Source organism: Fonsecaea monophora (genome assembly GCF_001642475.1).
Source record: "Fonsecaea monophora strain CBS 269.37 chromosome Unknown Scaff79, whole genome shotgun sequence".
NCBI classification, from domain to species: domain Eukaryota; kingdom Fungi; phylum Ascomycota; class Eurotiomycetes; order Chaetothyriales; family Herpotrichiellaceae; genus Fonsecaea; species Fonsecaea monophora.
In genome coordinates this window covers 68,500-87,022 of record NW_019174010.1, presented here as the reverse complement: position 1 = coordinate 87,022, position 18,523 = coordinate 68,500, and the positions used below count along the sequence as shown (strand labels likewise).

Here is an 18,523-nt window from a genome sequence, read left to right as displayed (position 1 = left end):
TTCTCCCAGGAGGGCGGCAGACGCCTTGACGCCGACGCCGATGCCGATGCCGGTATGCTCGAGAACGCTTTACACAAAAGCAATAACACGCCTTGACGCCATTCCTTTCCTTTCCCTCAGTCAGTGCTGCCCAGCCATCCTTCATGATCTCATAACGCCGTTTCGTCGCCATCTCGTTTAATGCGTTCTCGTGATGTGTCCGGTGTCCACAGTTCAATGCGCAGCTTGTCCGCCGGCCGGGGTCGTTCCGTACAAGGCCACACCCTCAGTTTCGCCACCGTGAGCGCCCACTCTCCTATCGCCGTTGTTGCCGACTTCGTCGTCTAGTTCTTCGACGCGGTCGTCACCTGCCCCATCGCTGCTTTCGGCGTCTTCGACAAACAGTTGCTGTCCCTCGGCAATGACGTGGGCATCCTCCAAGCGCTTTCGCTGTTGTCTCCTCACGACGTCCTGCCACCTAGCCAAGACAGCCGCGTGGTGAACTTTAAATCCGAAGACCTTGGGCTCGTAGCGTCTCCTGGACTTGACGGGCACGAGAGCGGGGTAGACCTGGAACAAGATGTTGTGGAAGGAACTGCCAAAGTAAGCACCGTCGATGGCGGCGTGCCGGGACGATTTCGGGTTGTAGATGTCCTCGCACTTGGCGCAGTAGAGCTTCACCGTCTTGAGGCCCGGGTTGTCGCTGGGACCGAATGGCAGAAGCGGGTGGCTCTCGCACATGACACGTGGGCAGCGGCCGAAATCAGATTTCTTGAATTTCTCAACCATCTTGGCCAAGCCGCGGGTGGTGACGATGTAGCGCGCGTGGACCAGGCCGTACAGGTGACGGGCGGACTTTTCAATCGTCTCGCGCATGTCGTCTTCACAGTCGAGGTCGAACACGTCAGTGATGAGGTCGAGTGCGTGTTGGTAGTAGTGGACTTCCGTGTTAAGGCCAGTCAAGTTGAAGCGGTCGGTGATGTATTCTTCGTCGATTTCACAAAAGTACTCGTTGCCACGCGAGGAGATGAACTGCAAGTGAATGTCAGCACATTTGCAAAAGAAGCCATACTTGTCATTTCGGGGCGCCAAGTGAATTTGCGTGTGAGATGAATCTGAGGCCTTTGACAAAGGGGACGGGGGTGGGATCGAAAACTCACCCAGTCACGCCAGTAACTGGTGTAGTCGCTGTCGGTCTCGGACTGAAACTCTTCCATCATGCCGATGTTCTTTTGGAGGATGTAGTAGGCGACGGTGTTTGAGAGGAGGAAGGTGACTGCAAACAAGCAGCATTTTGCCAGGATCGCGAGAGCGACAAGAAACGCCATTTTAAAGTCTAGCGTGGTCACGTGTGGAAACGGTGGAGCAAGCGGAAGAGAGAGAATATATTGCGGTGGATCAAGATGGAATTCAACGCAGCTATTGAGGTCTTGGCGTGATATTCACCACAACGGACGAAGTCTGTGCAAATATCCATTCCCCTTGTTTGATGCAGCGGACCCCCCTTGACCATATTGCATCACTCTTCTGCAGTGATGAAGCGCAGCCCGTCCTTCTCAAATATGTCACTTACAATGACGGCCCTCAAGTCATCACTCACCTGAATCCTTGCAGTCAACCCACGACTTCCTACTCCACAATGTCTGCTTTTTGAGTGCCAAAGGACGTCCTGTCTTGGACCCAATTTGCATGGTGTTGGACCCGGTCACAAGTCTGTTGACACTGGCTTTGATGTGCTTTCACCAGGATGACGTGAACCGTCCGCATCTGAAGTTCATGACACTCAGCAGGAGGAAGACGCTCTGTTCAGCTGGATTATCTCATGAGAGGCAAGCTCAAAGCGACGGGAACCTTTCATCATCTTACAGCAGCTGCAAAGTTGAAGGCCTTCAACCATGGATCCGAAGGCCTTTGATTGTGATTGGGCCTACCCAAAATCCACCACCCTTCGATGGAATGCTGTCTGGCACCATTTGTCGGCTTGTGGTCGAGATAGTTCGATTACCCTCCTGGTACTGGTAGGCATATCGATCGAGACAATTATCTCGTTTCCGGGGATGGTGGAAATCGAGGCCCAATCTGCCATGTTCTGGTTTCAGCGAGCCCATCAGGTAAATGGTGGAATTGTGTGCATGCGCAAACACAGCTTTCCACCTGTTTAGCTGACAAAGACTTCCATTGTCTCGACCACCTGTCCAAGGATTCCCGACTGGTTTCCAATCGACGTACGGAATGTAAGTATACTCTTTGCTCCAAGGTCCCAAGAGTGGCACTCCTCAGAAACACCACATCGCCCCAAATATGCGGTTGTTCCAGAAGAAGGGTACTCTCAAGGGAAAACTCCCGAATTCACCACAATGATTTTCCACAATTCTGCCGCACCTCTTACCACAAGACCCGCTCAGACCTTCTCCACAAATCATTCTGGAAATATTAAGACATATTAATATCAGTCTCGGAATTTGCTCCTACATTCGGACCAAACCTGTTCTGCAGGTATGGGACCAACTTCAACGCGAAACGGATTCCTCTGTCTCCCGAATGTGCATCCTTGTGGGCGTGGTGGGTGGGGGCTCGGACCAGATTCTTGTTGAGGTGTCAGAGGAATCTACGAATCTGGTCCACGCACTGATTGACTCTGCGAGGGCTGTAGCTGTAGAATTACTGTAGAGCGGGCCTGTAGCAGAGGGTTTGTGGTGGGCTCTGTGGGCTGTGCAGGTTCTGGGGGCTTCAATATATATATACAGTGGGTTTCGTAGCTGAGGGCTTGAGTGGGTTTACAGAGTCAACAGGGCAGGGCTATTATCTGATCACGTCTTTTTTTGAGTTTTTGGATCTTTTTTACACTGTGCGCCTTTTCTGTACTGGAATGATTTTCTACTTAGTTGTGGTACTTCGTGATCGTGGGAGGCGGAGGAGATTTGCCAAGCATTGCATTGTGATACTCGACGAGGCTGAACTCGAAGGGGCAACTTCCTTGCTTCCACTCACACCTGATATTTCGTTCGTAACTTTATGTCCTCGAAATTTAGGGCACCACGATGTGAATCTCAGAGTGAGTCGTCTATTGAAATAGTGTTACAGACTTTTCTTCCCCGTACAGATAGATGGGCTGCGCATCTCACAACGCAACAGCTCTCAAGCTCTACAAAAGTCAGGCACTGTACTTTGGCCAGCAAACGCTGTCGGACGGCCCCGTCAGCGCCATCACCGACATTCCGCTACCAGACGCCGTCGCTGCCTCATCTATCTGGTCACTTATGTTTTGCACAATGGGCTCGTACCAAATTAAAGGCGACGGCTCCCAGAACTCGTTGAGGACGAAACTCAGCATCAATTCCCGCGCGTCGGACCATTCCCACAGATTCAGGAACCGCGCCTGTAGGACGAGCATGTTGCTGAACCACAGCGAGGGCGGTGCGGCCCGAGGCTTTTGCCGCGCGGGACTCGGGTGGCTCGCCTTGAGCTTCTGCTGCTCCATTTGGGCTCCGACAAAAAAGACCCAAAGGTGTGCCTCCCGGTAGTAATGCAGGTCTTCTATGGTTGACGACTCGGTGATCGATCTCATGACCCGCTCCAGCCGTGGCAAGATGAAGCGGGAGGAGTCACAGATATCAATGCCGTTGAGTTTGGCCTCCCAAAGGCTCTTTTGGAGGGACATGATCAACGTCAATGTCAAAGCTATGTTTGTGAGGTGGGGTTCCTGGTGGGAATCATGATCGTCGGTCAAGTCGGCGTAGAGGTGTAAGAGGGTTGCCATGTCCCTTTGAGCATCCAGGATTACCCAGCGATGGATCATCTCCGCTTCCCGCAAAGTACCAGGCGTGACGGTGTTTTTGCCAAAGGACAGATACCATTGAAGACGCTTCATGGCCTTGCGGAGTGGGCCCAACGAGACCGAATGGTGGATGTCTGAGTCGTCCGAGGGATCGGGTGGCAGGCAATGATCGATCAATGCGTGGCATTCATTCGAGAAGGCCTGGATCCAATGCTTATAGTCCAACAAAGGCCGCCGAAGCTGGTTCGTCGCCGAGACGATGTCATTGTACACCAACATGCGGATGAAGTGGCCCCGTTGTTCCAGCTCTGGGACCGAGTCGGCAAAGCCACGGATCATGTTCGCATGCAAGCGCGCCGCCTTGACGTCCCCCGCAAACGAGTCCATGCGGAACAGACGCATCACACACATGATGAGCGTCATTTCTGGCCGACGTGTCCCATCCAAATCGCTTATTCTCTTACGCAGCACCTCGAGACTCCGTGTCCGGAGGCTCAAGGCCATGACCGAGTATTCCTTGTGTGCGTCCTTGGGCAGGAATCGCGTTATGGAGATGGCGTACATCGAGACGTACGAGGAGAGTGCGCCCTCCTCGGCCGAAGACCACTCCCAGGTCCAATCAAACGACTTGATGTCCCGAAGGGCTCCGTAATTCTTGGGGTCGAAGTACCGTCTCCAGGGATCCGCGAACAATCGCCGAATGTAGCTCGTGGCAAAGAGGCTCAACAGCGACTGGTTCGCATACTGCAAGACTTGATGGACCCGCGGCGTGACGGGGATGGCCTGAGCGTTGAACGGATCAGAGGAGCCGTGTGGCGAGAGCGGAATAGGGCTTCGTTGAGGCGTGATTGGGAGCGTAGCGGCTGGGACATTCTCCTCCTGTGCAGTCTCGTCTATCCAATAATTACCTGTCACAGATTTTGATCCGAAGAGTCAGCATATGGTCCCGTCCAGCGAGAGGGAACTGTTCAAGTTTTTACTCGGACCTGCCACAAACCTTTCTTACGACCACCACCGCCACCACCTGCTGAAGGCCGGGCAGGCCTCCCGTGTCTGACCTGTCCGACTCCTCGCACGTGGTGGCGACGCCTTGCATGTGCGACTTTGGCAGCGTGGGCTTTGCGCTCCGCGTCCTGAAGCTCCTTTTCCTTCTGTGATTGGGGAGAGGTTGATTGCAGGACAAAGATCAGGGGCGCCTCTTGCTTCGTCATGATGTGCAGGGTTGCGTTCGAGTGTGACCAGCATAGTATAGGCGGGCTGAGCGCATGTTTGACTAAGGGCCAGCTGGGGAGATGGGTGTAGTTCGCCCTCGACACACGTAATCAAAAACTTGTTCTCCCCCTTTTTCAAGCCTCGTGGTCTTGGGGCGATCTATAGTATTGTCCAAGTACTCGGTACTGGAAAAATCTTGGTCCTATTTTTTGGGGGGGAGTTTCAAGCGAGTTGCTTTCTCGATACGAGGTACAAGGAAGAAGTACTCTCGCAATTGTCACCCGAAGTATGATTGCGCAGCGGGCTTTTGACTCGCCCCAGACTGGAGGTGCCAATACTCGACTATTACGAGTGCAAAGTAGTAGCACCACCTTCCCCTTTGCGGTTCCGTGATCATTCCCGTACTTATTCACCCCCCCGGTGCTCAGACCATGGGAAGCGTGATGCGGTCCCTCAACTTTTAGGGGGGCGCCCTTTCTTTTCCCAGGTACCACTCGGACGGATTAAACCGTGTGTTTTGTCCTGCGCCCCAAAGGAGAAATAGGTGAGGCACCTTACGTAAACGCCCTCCTATTGGTGCCGAAATCCACCAAAGGCAATACGCTAGCCGTTCTGGGCGTTTGCTTCTCACATCCGTTTCTTGGTCGGGAGCACGCACGTATCTGTCTTCTTATTACATGATCCTATTATTCAGCCGTCTGTGGCTTTCTCGCTACCGGGATTTGTGTTTTGGCGAATGCAAGCATTGCAAGAGTCGATTTGTATGTACCGAGTTGCTTGCGATCGCAGTCTTTGAGCTTGTTTTGTTATGCCGCTCCGGGCCTTGGGGAAATATACGTCAATGTCAGCGGTCGAACTCCGTTCCACGGTCAAGGTTTGAAGCTGCTGGCTCGACCGTCCGGCTCCTTGGCAGGCACTGGTTGGTACAGATCAAGCCGTGGTCGGCACTGTCGAGGAGAAGACAGAGGAGCGAATTGCCTTAATAATGGCATGCCATCTCCCTCGCATGGAGTCTTGGAACCGATAGATCTATCGTTCACGGTCGTTGAAAGCCCTCCCCGGTGTCGAAAGGTTTGACCGTACTGTTTTCAAGCATATATCCTCCTGTTCCTCGATGGAAAAGATGGAGCTGAGGAACGAACCCCACCAAGCAGCCAGGCCAGCGCAGAAGGAAGAAGCTGCGGAAATCTCGACAGAAATCCCGCATGAGACCAATGATGGTGATGCGCGACTCTCTGAAAGGCGCATCCTCACAAAGTGCGACCTCAACTTGCTGCCGATGCTGTCTCTGCTGTTCATGTGTACCATTCTCGACAGGTCAGTTCTCACCATCCACCCCCGGAAGAGCTTAAACTGAAAAAAAGGGCGGTGTAGGGTCAATGTCGCAAATGCCCGCATACAAGGACTGGAGAAGGATCTCCACATGCACGGCCAGGACTTCAACGTCGTCCTGTTCATCTTCTTCATCCTGTACATCTTGCTGGAAGTCCCCGCGAACATCCTGATCAGGAGGATTCGACCGTCGCTTTTCCTCAGCGTCGTGGTCTTCGCCTTCGGCGTCGTGACCATGTGTCAGGGACTGACGAGGTCGTATGCCGGCCTCGTCGTCTGCAGAACAATCCTCGGGGGCCTCGAGGCGGGCGTCTACCCCGGGTCGATTTACCTGATGACCATGTTTTACAAGAGGCACGAGTTCCAGTGGAGGTTGAACATCTTCTACGGCTCTTCCCTCGTCACGGGAGCCTTCAGTGGCCTCCTGGCCTACGCTATCGCTCACATGGACGGCATTTCGGGGTACAGTGGCTGGAGATGGATCCTGATCATCGAAGGGCTGGTCACTATCGCGGTCGCGATCCCGGCGTACTGGATCCTCCCCGACTGGCCGGAGACGGCGAAATTCCTCACCGAAGACGAACGACAGTTCTGGGCGCGCAGACTGGCGTCGGACACCAAGCACGTAGAGATGAACATTCTGAACAAGCAGGCGGTAAAGCGGTGCTTAGGCGACGTCAAGATCTGGATTGCCAGTTTCGCATACCTCTGCATCCTGACGTCCAGCTATGGGAACGCTTATTTCCTGCCCACGATACTCTTCGAGTTGGGCTGGACCTCGACCAAAGCCCAGGTCATGACGATACCCCTCTATGTGGTCGGAACCGTCGTGTGCTTGACCTGCGCTTTGCTCTCCGACCACCTCAAGCACCGGTTCTCGTTCGTCTTTGGCGGATGTGTCGTCGCCATCATCGCATATGCCGTCTTGTTGTCATACTTTTCCGTCTCGGTCGGCGTCCGGTACTTCGCGCTTTACCTGCTCCAGAGCGGCCTAGTCGTGGCGCAGCCTGGGATTGTAGGCTGGTTGAGCAACAACCTCGGCGGCCACTACAAGCGTGGAGTGGGGATCGCCATGCAGTTGTCCCTGGGAAATATCGGTGGCATCATCGGCAGTAACATATATCTCAAGTCTCAAGCCCCAACTTATCATGTTGGTTTCGGGACGGGCGTGGGACTCCTTTCCGCCGGAGCAGTGGCTTCGTGCATTCTCTTGTGGTACCTCAGGAGAGAGAACAGGCTCCGAGACAAGGGCGCAAGGGATTATCGCTATAACTTGCCAGAGGCCGAGCTCCAGAATCTGGGTGATGATCACCCTGCCTTCAGATTCTCTTATTGAGCCAACACTGCGTCCCTGAGAATGCAGGCCAACTTGCGGCACACAACTGGTCCGGAGGCGTCGTTTCAGCCTGACAGACCTGGTGAAGGATAGGGTTGTTGCCGTCCATCCACGATGTCGATGTCCATTAAATAGATATTCATCTTGACGCCTCCATTAATGTTTAGTGTTCGACTGCCCCCGGATCTTGGCTATGTCAGACTGCCAATGTATTCCGCGCAGAGATAGCGATGAAAGCCAGTTCTTGATGGGGGAGGCTCCTGATTCTGCAGAGGATCTGCTGAGGTTGACTCTTCCGTCATATCTATATCATCTTCATGGTTTTGGTTCGGAGATCGGTGCAATCCCTCACCCAGATTCTCGTTTGTGTCTACCGGCATGGCGGCTGCCGAGTTGTCTGGATGAATGTTCTGTGGTCGTTCGGAAGGGCGGGCCGGCTGAAGTAGTATCGTATATCCGTCAACTTGGTTGACTGCTTGCATCCTGTGGGAAGAGACAGTGATTGCGAGCCACTGTTGCTGCTTTGGAAGTGCTTCGAAGAGTTCGGTGCGGGAATGTTTTCTGTCAAGATCTGGCGCTCAGCAACGAACGGAGCAATAATATGCATAACATAAGATCGACATAGCGTTTGGCTCCACGCAAGAAACTTCTTTCCTAGGCTCATATAAGGGGACTGACTCACATGACAGCACACAATAATTCCAATATCCATCGAGACGGTATGAGACCGGACCATGTAAGGACTTTGACCGTCTGTTCTGAACTGCCTGAATCCGGATCGTCTGAGAGGTCAGGCACCTGATATTGGCTGAGGAAAGAGTGAGCCTGGTCGGTGGCTTGTACGCGTGGCGAAGCTAGTGTGAGCATATCGACGTATTCCAACATATCATACAGAGACTCGTGCGCCTCTGCAGGTTCAAGGGATAATTCATCAGATATTGCGGTCAATGTACCAGGAGTCAAGACGTTTGTCAGAGACTGTGTCACTGGTGAAATCATGTGAATTGTAGGATGGTGTGCGCTCAGAGGCAGTGTACTCTGATCCGAGATATCTGTAGCGAGGATCAGTACCATCACGGAAGCTTGAGAGAAAGCGTAGAAGGAATTACCTCCAGTTTTTGTATTGAGGTCGATGAAGAGCCAGTTAAGGCTTTGGTTTAGAGCATGCTTTGCGGCCCAGACGAGCCGCTCGAAGCCCTTTTTTCCGTGTAACATTGACGGGAGACGAAGGTCGACCTCTACGACTGCAAGATTTTCAGCTCCATTCCCTACCACGAGGTCGAAGTTCCGTTGCTGAAGAAGAACGAAGGAAAGCCATCGGGGAGAGATGACCTACGATATCTCAACTTGACGTGCTTGCTGCCACCAGAAGGTATGGGCTTGCCTTGCAGACCAGCCCGCTCATATGATTCTTTTGAAAGCTCCAGTCTCAGAACTCCTGGTATTCCAAGTTAGCTCAGGGTGTCAAGCCAATACGATTCCGCTGCTATCGTGGCTTCGACTGACTGTCTACCTGCACATACCTTCTTTCAACGAAAAGATGTTATCAACACCAGCTTCGCCCTCTGAGACCATGAGAATGTTCCCTACACATCCAAAGAAGTTAGGCTTGCTGCTCGTGGTCTGAATGCAGCATTGAGGTTGACAGTGGAAGACAGCATTCGTGAGTCTCACCTCTTTTTACATATTCCGTGAAGAAATCTCCACTGAGTACATCTGCTAGCTTCATGATGACCTTTGCATATTTTACTGGCTCCATGCTCGCGTCCAATTTCTTCCAAAGCAGGCTGTATAGCTCATCGGGAAGAATGACCGTGGCATATTGATTATATTCGAGCCCCCGGATGGTGCGCCATGGAGATTTCTTAGTCGGAGCCTGCGTGGCGTTCACATATGAGGGAAGCTGGCCTGCGGTGATATTAATCTTGGAAGCCGATGAAGGGGATTTAGGAAGCAGAGACGACATGTTGCGAGCAGTGGCTGGCTTGCAAACCGAAGCTGAAAAAGAAGGGATGATTGACTCGCTGTGTCTACGAGGCTGACTTTTGACGAGGCTCTGGTGCGGAGATGGCACTAAACCGTAAATGTGCCGATAAGCTTGGCGCCGTTTATTATTTTGCTCGCAGTTTCAGTTCCAGTTTCTCCAAAAACTTCGAGTTCTTTTCTTCAATTCATCGTGTCCTGAGCTGGACCATGCATGCAATCGCCCAGCTTCCAGACGATTGCTCTCAAGGTTAGCGATGCTCTGTTCCCTGTCCCTTGCTTGAATGATGAACATTATACAATCCAACTCCAAGGACTCACGTTCTATGAGGAGCAAAATCATCTCTAGAATTACGCTGACCGTCTTGCTACCCTTTTCCCTGCACCCATCCTGACTTCGCAGAATGATCGCTGACTTATTGAAGGCTATGGCAGATGGTTCAAGGACTTGCGTATGCTAAAACGGCCACGCACAGCATTTCTCTGAAAAAGGTACGACTTACATCTACTTCATCTTGTTCCTCTCGTGATGACCCCTTGACACGAATGGCATTCCTCAGACTTAATTCTCCATGTGGAATCTGTCTACTACAAGTTTCAGCCTTGTCTGACCCATGCGCATCTTCAACTCTTCCAGTTTTTCTGTGTCCTGACACGGAAGGCTAACGAGATTTTGTGACAGGTACATTCTTCGCTCCTTATTCCCTTCCCTTGCCTTATCGCCGTGACGAAGACTTGAACGAACGGGCGGACAGACTGCGTGTGTGGCACCATACATCTGGAAAAGCAGGACGTACAATCCTTGTGGATGTTGTGAGGCCGCAACACTTGTTGAGAACTCGTCAGCTGATCGAATGCGAATGCACCAAGCGTTGTTGGATTGTACTACATATGTGTGAAGCGTTGCTAACAGCCCTGGTTTCAGGTATTTACGATGCCCTTCTATTTCTCATTTCAACCTGCATCCTATGATGAACAATATTCACACTGTTTGAACCGAGCCTTCGCTTGGAAATGAACGTTAACACTGAAAATTCTGATTTAATGAGGTATGTTTCTTGGATCATCTGCTGTTTGCTGCCTCTTGCTGACAGAGTTGCTAATAGCCTGACATAGATGTTCAATTTGCCCATTTGCGCAAAAGATCTGATCTCGAGCCTGAGCTGACCGACTATTGTTTGGTACAGGTAAATCCTTTTTACATCGTTTGAGTTCGATTGGAACAAGAAGTAAGCATATAACCTCCTGTTGATGCGTTTATCCTGATGATCTCATGTATTTCGCTGTGTTCTTACTGAATCCCTATGTCGAATATACATCACCTTGGAGAACTGAAATGTTTCTGGCTTGGCCCAATCTGTTACGCTGCTCTCTGTTCTTACAGACATGTGCTGACATCACATTAGTTGCTCTGTTTTCTCGATGGATAGTGTAGGAAAAGGTGATCAGTTTAAAGTCGTTTACACTGAATGAACTGCCTGCGAACTATGGGTGGCTGTTATACGTCGAGCTCTTGAACCACTTGTTTCTGTAGCGGATAGATATATGCAAAAATCATACATTGAACAGCGATTTCATTGTCAAGAGTGTTTTTCACTTGAGCAACGGGTTTTTGTTCGACTTCGAGTAAGGCACGTGATGATAAGTATTTGGAGCTTGGGCTTAGCATCTCCTGATATATAATATATATTTCCACTTCCCCAAACCGAACTGCCCAAACCGATTCTTTGCAACCATTCAATCTGCGCCATTTCTCACTGCGACCAGCTACACTTAATATTCCTTTTGGTCCTCCTGTTGGGAAAATACACCCCAATGTCTGGTTTCGGTGCTCCAGGTGGTGGCGCGGCCAACTACAAACCCACCCCCCCGGAACGCGGTTCCTTCCCACTTGACCACGACGCGGAATGCAAGCACGTAATATCCTCCTATCTGCGATGCTTGAGGAGACAGAACCCTCCTGGGAGGAACAACGAAGAGTGCAGACTACTGGCAAAGGAATATCTTGGTTGTCGTATGGAGAAGGGTCTCATGGCGAAAGATGAGTGGACGAATTTGGGATTGGAATTTGGCAAAACGGCTGCAGGCAACCCGGACGCTCCTGGTGCTTCTGGTAGCGAGAGCAAGAAAAGCTGAAGAGCGGGAAATATTTCAGGCTGGTTCCTGCGCATTCCGTAATTCGTCCAGGCAACATCACATCCGAGTCGGGTCGACTTCTCCAACCACCAACGTACAATTGATCCTCGTCTGCACACTCAATGGCCCCATTCAACTCTTTGCGCCCACCGAGTACCCGACTATTCAACGTGGACCGGTCTGCAGCCATGACCGCCTTTCTCGCTGCTGGATAGCAGGCTTGTCCCGAATTTCAGACACCTTGTCCGGAAATGCATGAAACTCCAGATCCAGTCCTCGTCCGAGCGAACTAGATGGTTCGAACCCATCAGTCTGGCCCTTGTATGGGAAAACTTGGAGGATGGAATCTCCGCAATGCCAGCATTCAGATGAAGCTTCTTACTGTCCAGATGTCAACATCTGCTTGAGATTTGACTGGGCAACTCTTCTATTCTGGCTTGCCGCGGTTCAATCCTAACACATTGCTTGATTTCAGCGGATGATAGCTTGGATCTGACGCTGATCCAAATTTGGATGCGGCAATTTTGGAGGAAACTCAGGTGCGCATCAGGCAGTCAGAGTGTGTCGGACGTGGCGAGGTGTTGGCCTTGTGGAAGGCGAGATCCAAGGGGTTGTCTCAGTGCTTCCAGTGTCACGAGCCGTCTCTGTGACCGATTCATGCTGAAGTTCATACACTGTGATAGTCGGAGAAGTGAAGCCATATACACACAAGGCGACTATGGAACTCCACTGACAGGCTTTGATTGGTACGAAACTGGACTTTACAATGGTGCTCGAACAAACAGCCTCTAGGGAGACAAGGCCCCGTGGCCCCTTACAGTGTCGAGGAAACTACTCCGTAATACATACCTCAAACAAAATACCTCGTTGCTCGACTCTAAGAACAATGGGATGGGATGCCTTATAATAGTGTGAATTCAAGCTCGCAAAGGCCCCAGGCAGTTCGGGACGGGCCAGTTCCGCAGGGAGCCTAGCATCTCGCCTTTACTCGAGGAAGAAAAAGGTGTGTGAGCTGGTGAAACCTCGCCCCTTTCTTCCAATACTCATCATCGAGATTAATAATACTATGCGAGGTCTCCATGCCTTCGTATCGATCTCTTGTCCTGTGGAGCACACAGTGTCTTGTCTCTGGCTTACGGCAGCCTACGTATAGCATTCCGACACCGACGGACAATACGAGTACTCGTATGCGCAATCTCCATCTTGCAGGACCCCCTTATTGTGATGGCCCTCACAGCCATGTTCTACTCTAGACTCTTGAAGGTGTCACTGAATGTCTCCTGGCCCATCACAAACCCACGCCAACTTGCCATTTGACCTGGTCCATTGGAGCACTGGTCGTATCACACAAGGCTAGCGGGACTGACTTGGGAGATTTTTGCAGGGATGTCTGCAGATTGTTCCGCTAGCCAGACCCGCTGGAAACGGTCAACATGGCCTGAAACGGCCCCTCGGGCAAAACTCAGACACATAACCTGGAGTGGCCTGCCTTATCGAACATGGGTCATGACTCCAGACCGCACCTCATGATTGGGCAAAAGTCTCGGGTTCGCGATGGGCGGGAAGAGATCGCCATATCAAACAGGACTGGACATGGTATTTGGGCTAGGGCTGTCTAGGCCTGGCGTTGAAGATTCTCTTGGTTTATATGCTTCGTTAACACCCCTCGTCGCGATGCGAACACCGGCAGACTCAAGTTCTCAAGGGATTTTGGGACCGTTGATGCCAGAACTATCATGAACATGGCCCTTGAAGCGTCGGCGAGCTACAGTCCAATCCCGGTGGGAGACGACGACGACGGCACGGGCGACGAACAGAGACTCGTCCAAGAGGCGGCACACAACGACAGTCACCACGAGGCTCCCAGTCACCAGAGACAAGAGTCGGAATCAACAGACGTGCCTGTCATTGAGATATCTCCACCCCCTTCACCTCCGTCACCCTTTTTACCTCCTACAAGGCTCTACACCGAGCGATCCGATCATGTCCCTGTGCCCCAGACACCTCCACGTAGGTCTATGATTCTTCGCCGCGATGGCTACTCTCTGACCGGAGAAACAGGGCACGATACACAACCAGCCGCACAATCGCCCGAGAAGCGGAGGCATTCGAGTCAGAGTGGATGGAGGGAACGCATCTACAGTTCCATCACGCCCTCACTTCACGAAGTCCTGGAGCTGAAATACTCCCTTCACAACACTTCGAGAGAGTATAGACACGACAAACAACGAAAGCGGCTTTTGCGACTGACCATTGGTGAATGGGTCAACAGCCTGATCCTCTGCGTCGTATACTTTGGCATCCTCTATGCCTATTCCAAGAAGCTGACCATCAGCGTACCCCAACGCCGAGAGTTCAACGCCCTCACCACCGGCGTCTCCCTTCTTCTCGGGGTCAACTTGGCGGCATCGTTGCGCAGCTACGCGAAGCTCCTCCGCTGGCGAATCCTGGCGGCGTGTTACCGACCGCTCGAGACTTTCGATCTCGTCATGGGCTGCGACAGTCTCATGAACGTCATCAAGCTCCTCTGGAAGGCGCGGAATCGGGAACGCCGATATCTGCCGTCGAGGACTCAGGTTCTTTGTGTGCTGTGGCTCCTGGTCCACCTGGCCGTCACCGTCCTGGTGGGCATCATCGGTCTGAACTACAACTTAGACACGTCGAACGATTACGTCCTCACGCGGAAAGGGGAAACGAGCATCGTCGACCTGAACGCGCTTTCCACGGGCGACTATCCGGCCGACCTGGCCGCCACGCAAGAATGGGGTGTCCGCGGAGAAACCGCAACTGTGCTGAATTATAACAGCGACGTTGTCGAGTCTATGCAGAGCTACTTCTCGTCCTCGGATGGGTATACATACTACTACTTCCAGGACCAGAACGCGGACGACTCGGACCAGGTGATCGTGTCAACCCGGTACATCGAGTCCCAGGCTTACTGCCAAAGCTACGACGTCATCCAAGGAGTGTATGGCAACCTCTCGTACATTGTCTATCACGATGGCGACAAGCACGTCAACAAGTCCCTCCCGGCGAGTCCGGGCCCAGGAGGCCTCCTGACAATGTCAAAGTTGAACTCGACCTGCGGTTCAGGGTGTGTGGAAATCCACACTTTCCAAGCCGCTGCGTACCCGGACGGCGGAATTTACGATGACGGAATCGGGACGTATTTCGTCTGCAATAATACAGTGGTGAGTCTTGAGGAAGCCCTTTGGGATGTGTTGGTCTGCGTCTTCCCTATTTTCGCCCCCCTTAACCTGACGGGCTGGGTGGCAATCTACACTCCATCATGTTCCGTACAGCTGACGTCTTCACAGCCTCAGGTCGGGGACGCCTACAACGAAGTCACGATCGACTATGAAATATATGCCATCGTGGGCAGGATGCTCGCGGGGGCGATCGGGTGGAGCGACAACCCTCCGACGGCCGACGGCAAGGAAGAGTACGCCGTGTACACGAACTCGTCGCAGGTGGGCTTTCTGGGGGCGGCCGGCCCGCTGGAGATGGCGGACCTGATCTCGTCCTTCACCATGGGGGCCATCTCCTTCATGGACAACTCGCCGGCCATGTGGCGCAAGACGGTGACGAGCACGCGGCAGCCCATCGCCGCGCAGGTCCTCAAGGTGACGTGGCGGTATGCGGGCACCATCCTGGCCGTCATTCCCTTTATCCACTTTTGCACGCTGGTCGCCGTCATCCTGTGGGCCAACAAGGCCATCATCAAGGACGACAGCCACCTCGCCATCGCAAAGGTCTACCACACCCTGCTCGCCCAGCTGGGCGACCGCGGCTGTCTGCTCCGCGGCGACGAGCTCGTCTCCGTCCTCGGCAATCCCCACGTCGCGTACGGGTGGCAGGCCAGCAGCGAATCCGACGGCGCCATGCACGTCGACGTCTTCCAGGGCTTGATGAGGGTCGAGAAGGTCTTTGCAGAAGGCATGTACGACGGGAGCAGCAAGGTGAATGATAATAGCAACACCACCACCATTACCACCACCGTGCATAAAGGGCAGCACAAGGGTTTACGCAATCGTTATCGGGACATCGACGCGGCGGATTACTTCTGATGATGATGATGAGAAAAGATACGCATAAGAAAAAAGACCCAACTCTGTTTGGCACACACACAATAAAAACCAACTTTCTGTTTCCACTCACTGAACGACAAAAAGTCCAATCTCCCTCCTTCTCTTGCCCCCAACCAACCGCACAAAAGCTTCCACGGCCGCATCTCTCCGCGACGATATGAAAACCCTCGACCAAAGAGGAAAATAGTCGGGAAGCGAGATTTTCAAGCAAAAACCGCGCGACTCGGGTCGATCGATCCCCACCACCCATAGCCCTTGATAAAGTTGTCCTGGCCACTTGAAACCCTTACACTAGTGAACAAGCCTGGTTCTGCCCTTTTTTTACGGCTGCACGCACGGTGAGAAAGCTTGCTCATTTAGCCAAAAGAAGAAGCTCTCAGCCAGCCAGCCAGCCAGCGCAACAAGGGAGGGAACCCCTTCTCTCTCTCTCCACATCGGATCCATTTCTCGTAATACCCCCCCCCCCCCCCCCCCCCCGGGGGATGGTGGTGGAGGCGGCGGGAAGACCCATCACTTTTTGGAAGCAAAAGACCATTTGCGCTTCTTGCTTGTCTGAGACGTGGAGCGCTGGCTATCAGCCATAGCGATACATCGACCGAGGTATTCGCCGTACTGGTGGCCGCCCCCACACAAAGCATGTTAGCAAGCTTGCTAACTTGGGAGCGAGAGACGGAGACTAGAGGCAAATGGGGAGGGGGCGAGAGGACAAAGAAAACAAAGAGAGATCATAACTCTGATTGTTATCATGAGAAAAGAACTCTGTCTCCGTAAAACTCACCTCGGCCAATGCTTGCGGAGTGTCCGTTTGTGCTTGAGGTCCATTCCTCAGTGCAGACTGGTTCTCGACGTTCTTGACCCTGGCTGGAGCCTCGCTGGTGGAAGCGGAGCCGTCGGAGGTGCTCATGGTGATCAGGCGACAAGGCGACAAGGTGGCAGGGCAAGGTGAGATGCAGAGTTAGGGAGTGGTTGGGTCACCACACGACCTATTCCTTGATCGGGGGAGGGAGAACTTTTGGACCGAGAGGGACGACGGGAAGAGAGAGAGAGAGCCGCTACTGCTTTTGGCTTTTGGGCTTCAGGCGTGGATGGAGTCTGTTGTCCTAGCAATGCTGACCTAACCTGACCGAAGGTTCTAGTGCACCAGGTTCCAGGTGAGAATATGCCTATGAAATTGAAAATAGAGCTGTCGGTGTGGGAAGAGGTGCAAGCCGTGCGAAGAAGGAGGGGGCGGTGTGGTGGCAATGAGGTATTTATCCGATCGATATTGAGAGAGCAGCGGAGCCTGGACGATCACAAGAGGGGGAAAGGGAAAAGGGAAGGGGGATGATATTTGATATTACCGTGAAAGAACCCTGGGATATACTGCGAAACAAGATGCTTTCCATCCTCCCAATGGGGCGGGCGATGGCCGACTAACTATATTCGGCGCCTATCCTCAGCCTTTTGTTCGGGAACCCCTCGATCTTCCCTGCCTGAAGGGGGGCGCTGCAAGCAGGCTGCGGCCACAGGTGTATCGCCTCTGACGCAGACGCAGGCGCAGACGCCAGACGGCAACTGTAGTAGTGCAAACTCCCAAATAGTTGGGATGTCAAATGTTCGACGCCTGGACCTAGACCTGGACCTGACCTGGAACTGGCAACAAGGGAGCGATGCCGAGCTCCATGGGGGTCTATTCTTTGGCATGGAATGGATAGGGAGAGCGTGTTGAGTAGGAGTAAGTCGTCAGAGTTGGAAGTGCTCCTTTTTTGGACACGCTGGAATAGGCAGTTCCACTATCCGCATTCATGGCCCTATTGGATAGGCATCATTTATTGATTCATCAATCAATAACCTGACATGACAATGAAGGGCAGGGCTCCGGCTGCATGCTCCTGTCTTGTGGCAGGGATCAGGGAAGGGGCTCCAATAATGACAGTGATGGATGGAAGGGTTTGGCACCTCTAGCCAAGTCGGTTAAGGTCGCTGTGCTCGTACGTTGATATAATCACCCCCCTGCTCGTACTTATGCAAGGTGTCTCGTGCAAATACCTGAATAGGCCTGGTGAGAAAGCCCGTTGACCAGTAACAATGTCCTGCTCTGTCAACCTCCACCCGGTGAATTTCGTGGGCCCCTAGCACCGGTGTACGACGTTATTCAATTCTCCATCTTTTCTTCCCAATGACCTTCGTTGCAAAGTCAAGAAGCAGAGAGTTGGTGGGATGGATAGAAGGACGGATGGAGGGTGTGTGTCGATCGAACCAGTCAGAATGTCGTCTTCAGCCCTAACGTAGCTTAGCTACTTCTCGACATTATACATACCCAAAGAGGCGGGCCTTGATTACGCTCACACCGGTCCTCCCTCCCCCCTGGCGACCTCGGGGCGGGGTGGAACATGGGCGTTTCGGCTTTGCCTCCTATGTAAGAGCCTCGGACACTTTGTGAGTCGCACCGCAGGAATTGATAGCATGTGCTAAATCTCTCTGTTGACAACAAGAGGTTTAAAAATGTGCTTCTGTCATGTGAGGTTTGTGTGTTGTCGTCGGATCTCTGATGCCCTGTGGCGTGGGCCCACTTGATCATCCAGTGATAAAGGAGCTGGGAGTTGTTGTCTCTGGGAAACATTGGCTGCACCATGGCAGAATCCCACAGGATCCCCCATCGGGTCCAGCTCAGCCTTGCGCAGAAGGATTTTCGCTTGC

At 52.7% G+C, this 18,523-nt stretch overlaps 6 protein-coding genes across 6 annotated transcripts; 3 read left to right on the top strand and 3 right to left on the bottom strand.

The window, feature by feature from the left end:
- Positions 1–213: 213 nt before the first annotated feature.
- On the bottom strand, positions 214–1,307 carry AYO21_08779 (hypothetical protein; the record flags this gene model as incomplete). The annotated part of the gene is made up of 2 exons (XM_022658722.1): positions 214–1,011; positions 1,140–1,307. The coding sequence occupies 2 exons, from the start codon at positions 1,305–1,307 to the stop codon at positions 214–216; spliced, it is 966 nt and encodes a 321-aa protein (XP_022508980.1).
- Positions 1,308–3,133: 1,826 nt separating this feature from the next.
- Positions 3,134–4,968, bottom strand: AYO21_08778 (hypothetical protein; the record flags this gene model as incomplete). Its single annotated transcript, XM_022658721.1, has 2 exons — positions 3,134–4,665; positions 4,755–4,968. The coding sequence occupies 2 exons, from the start codon at positions 4,966–4,968 to the stop codon at positions 3,134–3,136; spliced, it is 1,746 nt and encodes a 581-aa protein (XP_022508979.1).
- Positions 4,969–6,092: 1,124 nt separating this feature from the next.
- Positions 6,093–7,637, top strand: AYO21_08777 (hypothetical protein; the record flags this gene model as incomplete). The annotated part of the gene is made up of 2 exons (XM_022658720.1): positions 6,093–6,286; positions 6,344–7,637. The coding sequence occupies 2 exons, from the start codon at positions 6,093–6,095 to the stop codon at positions 7,635–7,637; spliced, it is 1,488 nt and encodes a 495-aa protein (XP_022508978.1).
- Positions 7,638–7,828: 191 nt separating this feature from the next.
- On the bottom strand, positions 7,829–9,603 carry AYO21_08776 (hypothetical protein; the record flags this gene model as incomplete). The annotated part of the gene is made up of 6 exons (XM_022658719.1): positions 7,829–8,198; positions 8,320–8,689; positions 8,747–8,905; positions 8,974–9,075; positions 9,161–9,223; positions 9,312–9,603. The coding sequence occupies 6 exons, from the start codon at positions 9,601–9,603 to the stop codon at positions 7,829–7,831; spliced, it is 1,356 nt and encodes a 451-aa protein (XP_022508977.1).
- A 1,832-nt stretch (positions 9,604–11,435) lies between these two features.
- On the top strand, positions 11,436–11,756 carry AYO21_08775 (hypothetical protein; the record flags this gene model as incomplete). Its single annotated transcript, XM_022658718.1, has 1 exon — positions 11,436–11,756. The coding sequence occupies one exon, from the start codon at positions 11,436–11,438 to the stop codon at positions 11,754–11,756; it is 321 nt and encodes a 106-aa protein (XP_022508976.1).
- Positions 11,757–13,498: 1,742 nt separating this feature from the next.
- AYO21_08774 (hypothetical protein) lies at positions 13,499–15,823 on the top strand (the record flags this gene model as incomplete). Its single annotated transcript, XM_022658717.1, has 2 exons — positions 13,499–13,766; positions 13,818–15,823. 2 exons carry the CDS (start codon positions 13,499–13,501, stop codon positions 15,821–15,823), a joined length of 2,274 nt encoding a protein of 757 aa, XP_022508975.1.
- Positions 15,824–18,523: the final 2,700 nt, after the last annotated feature.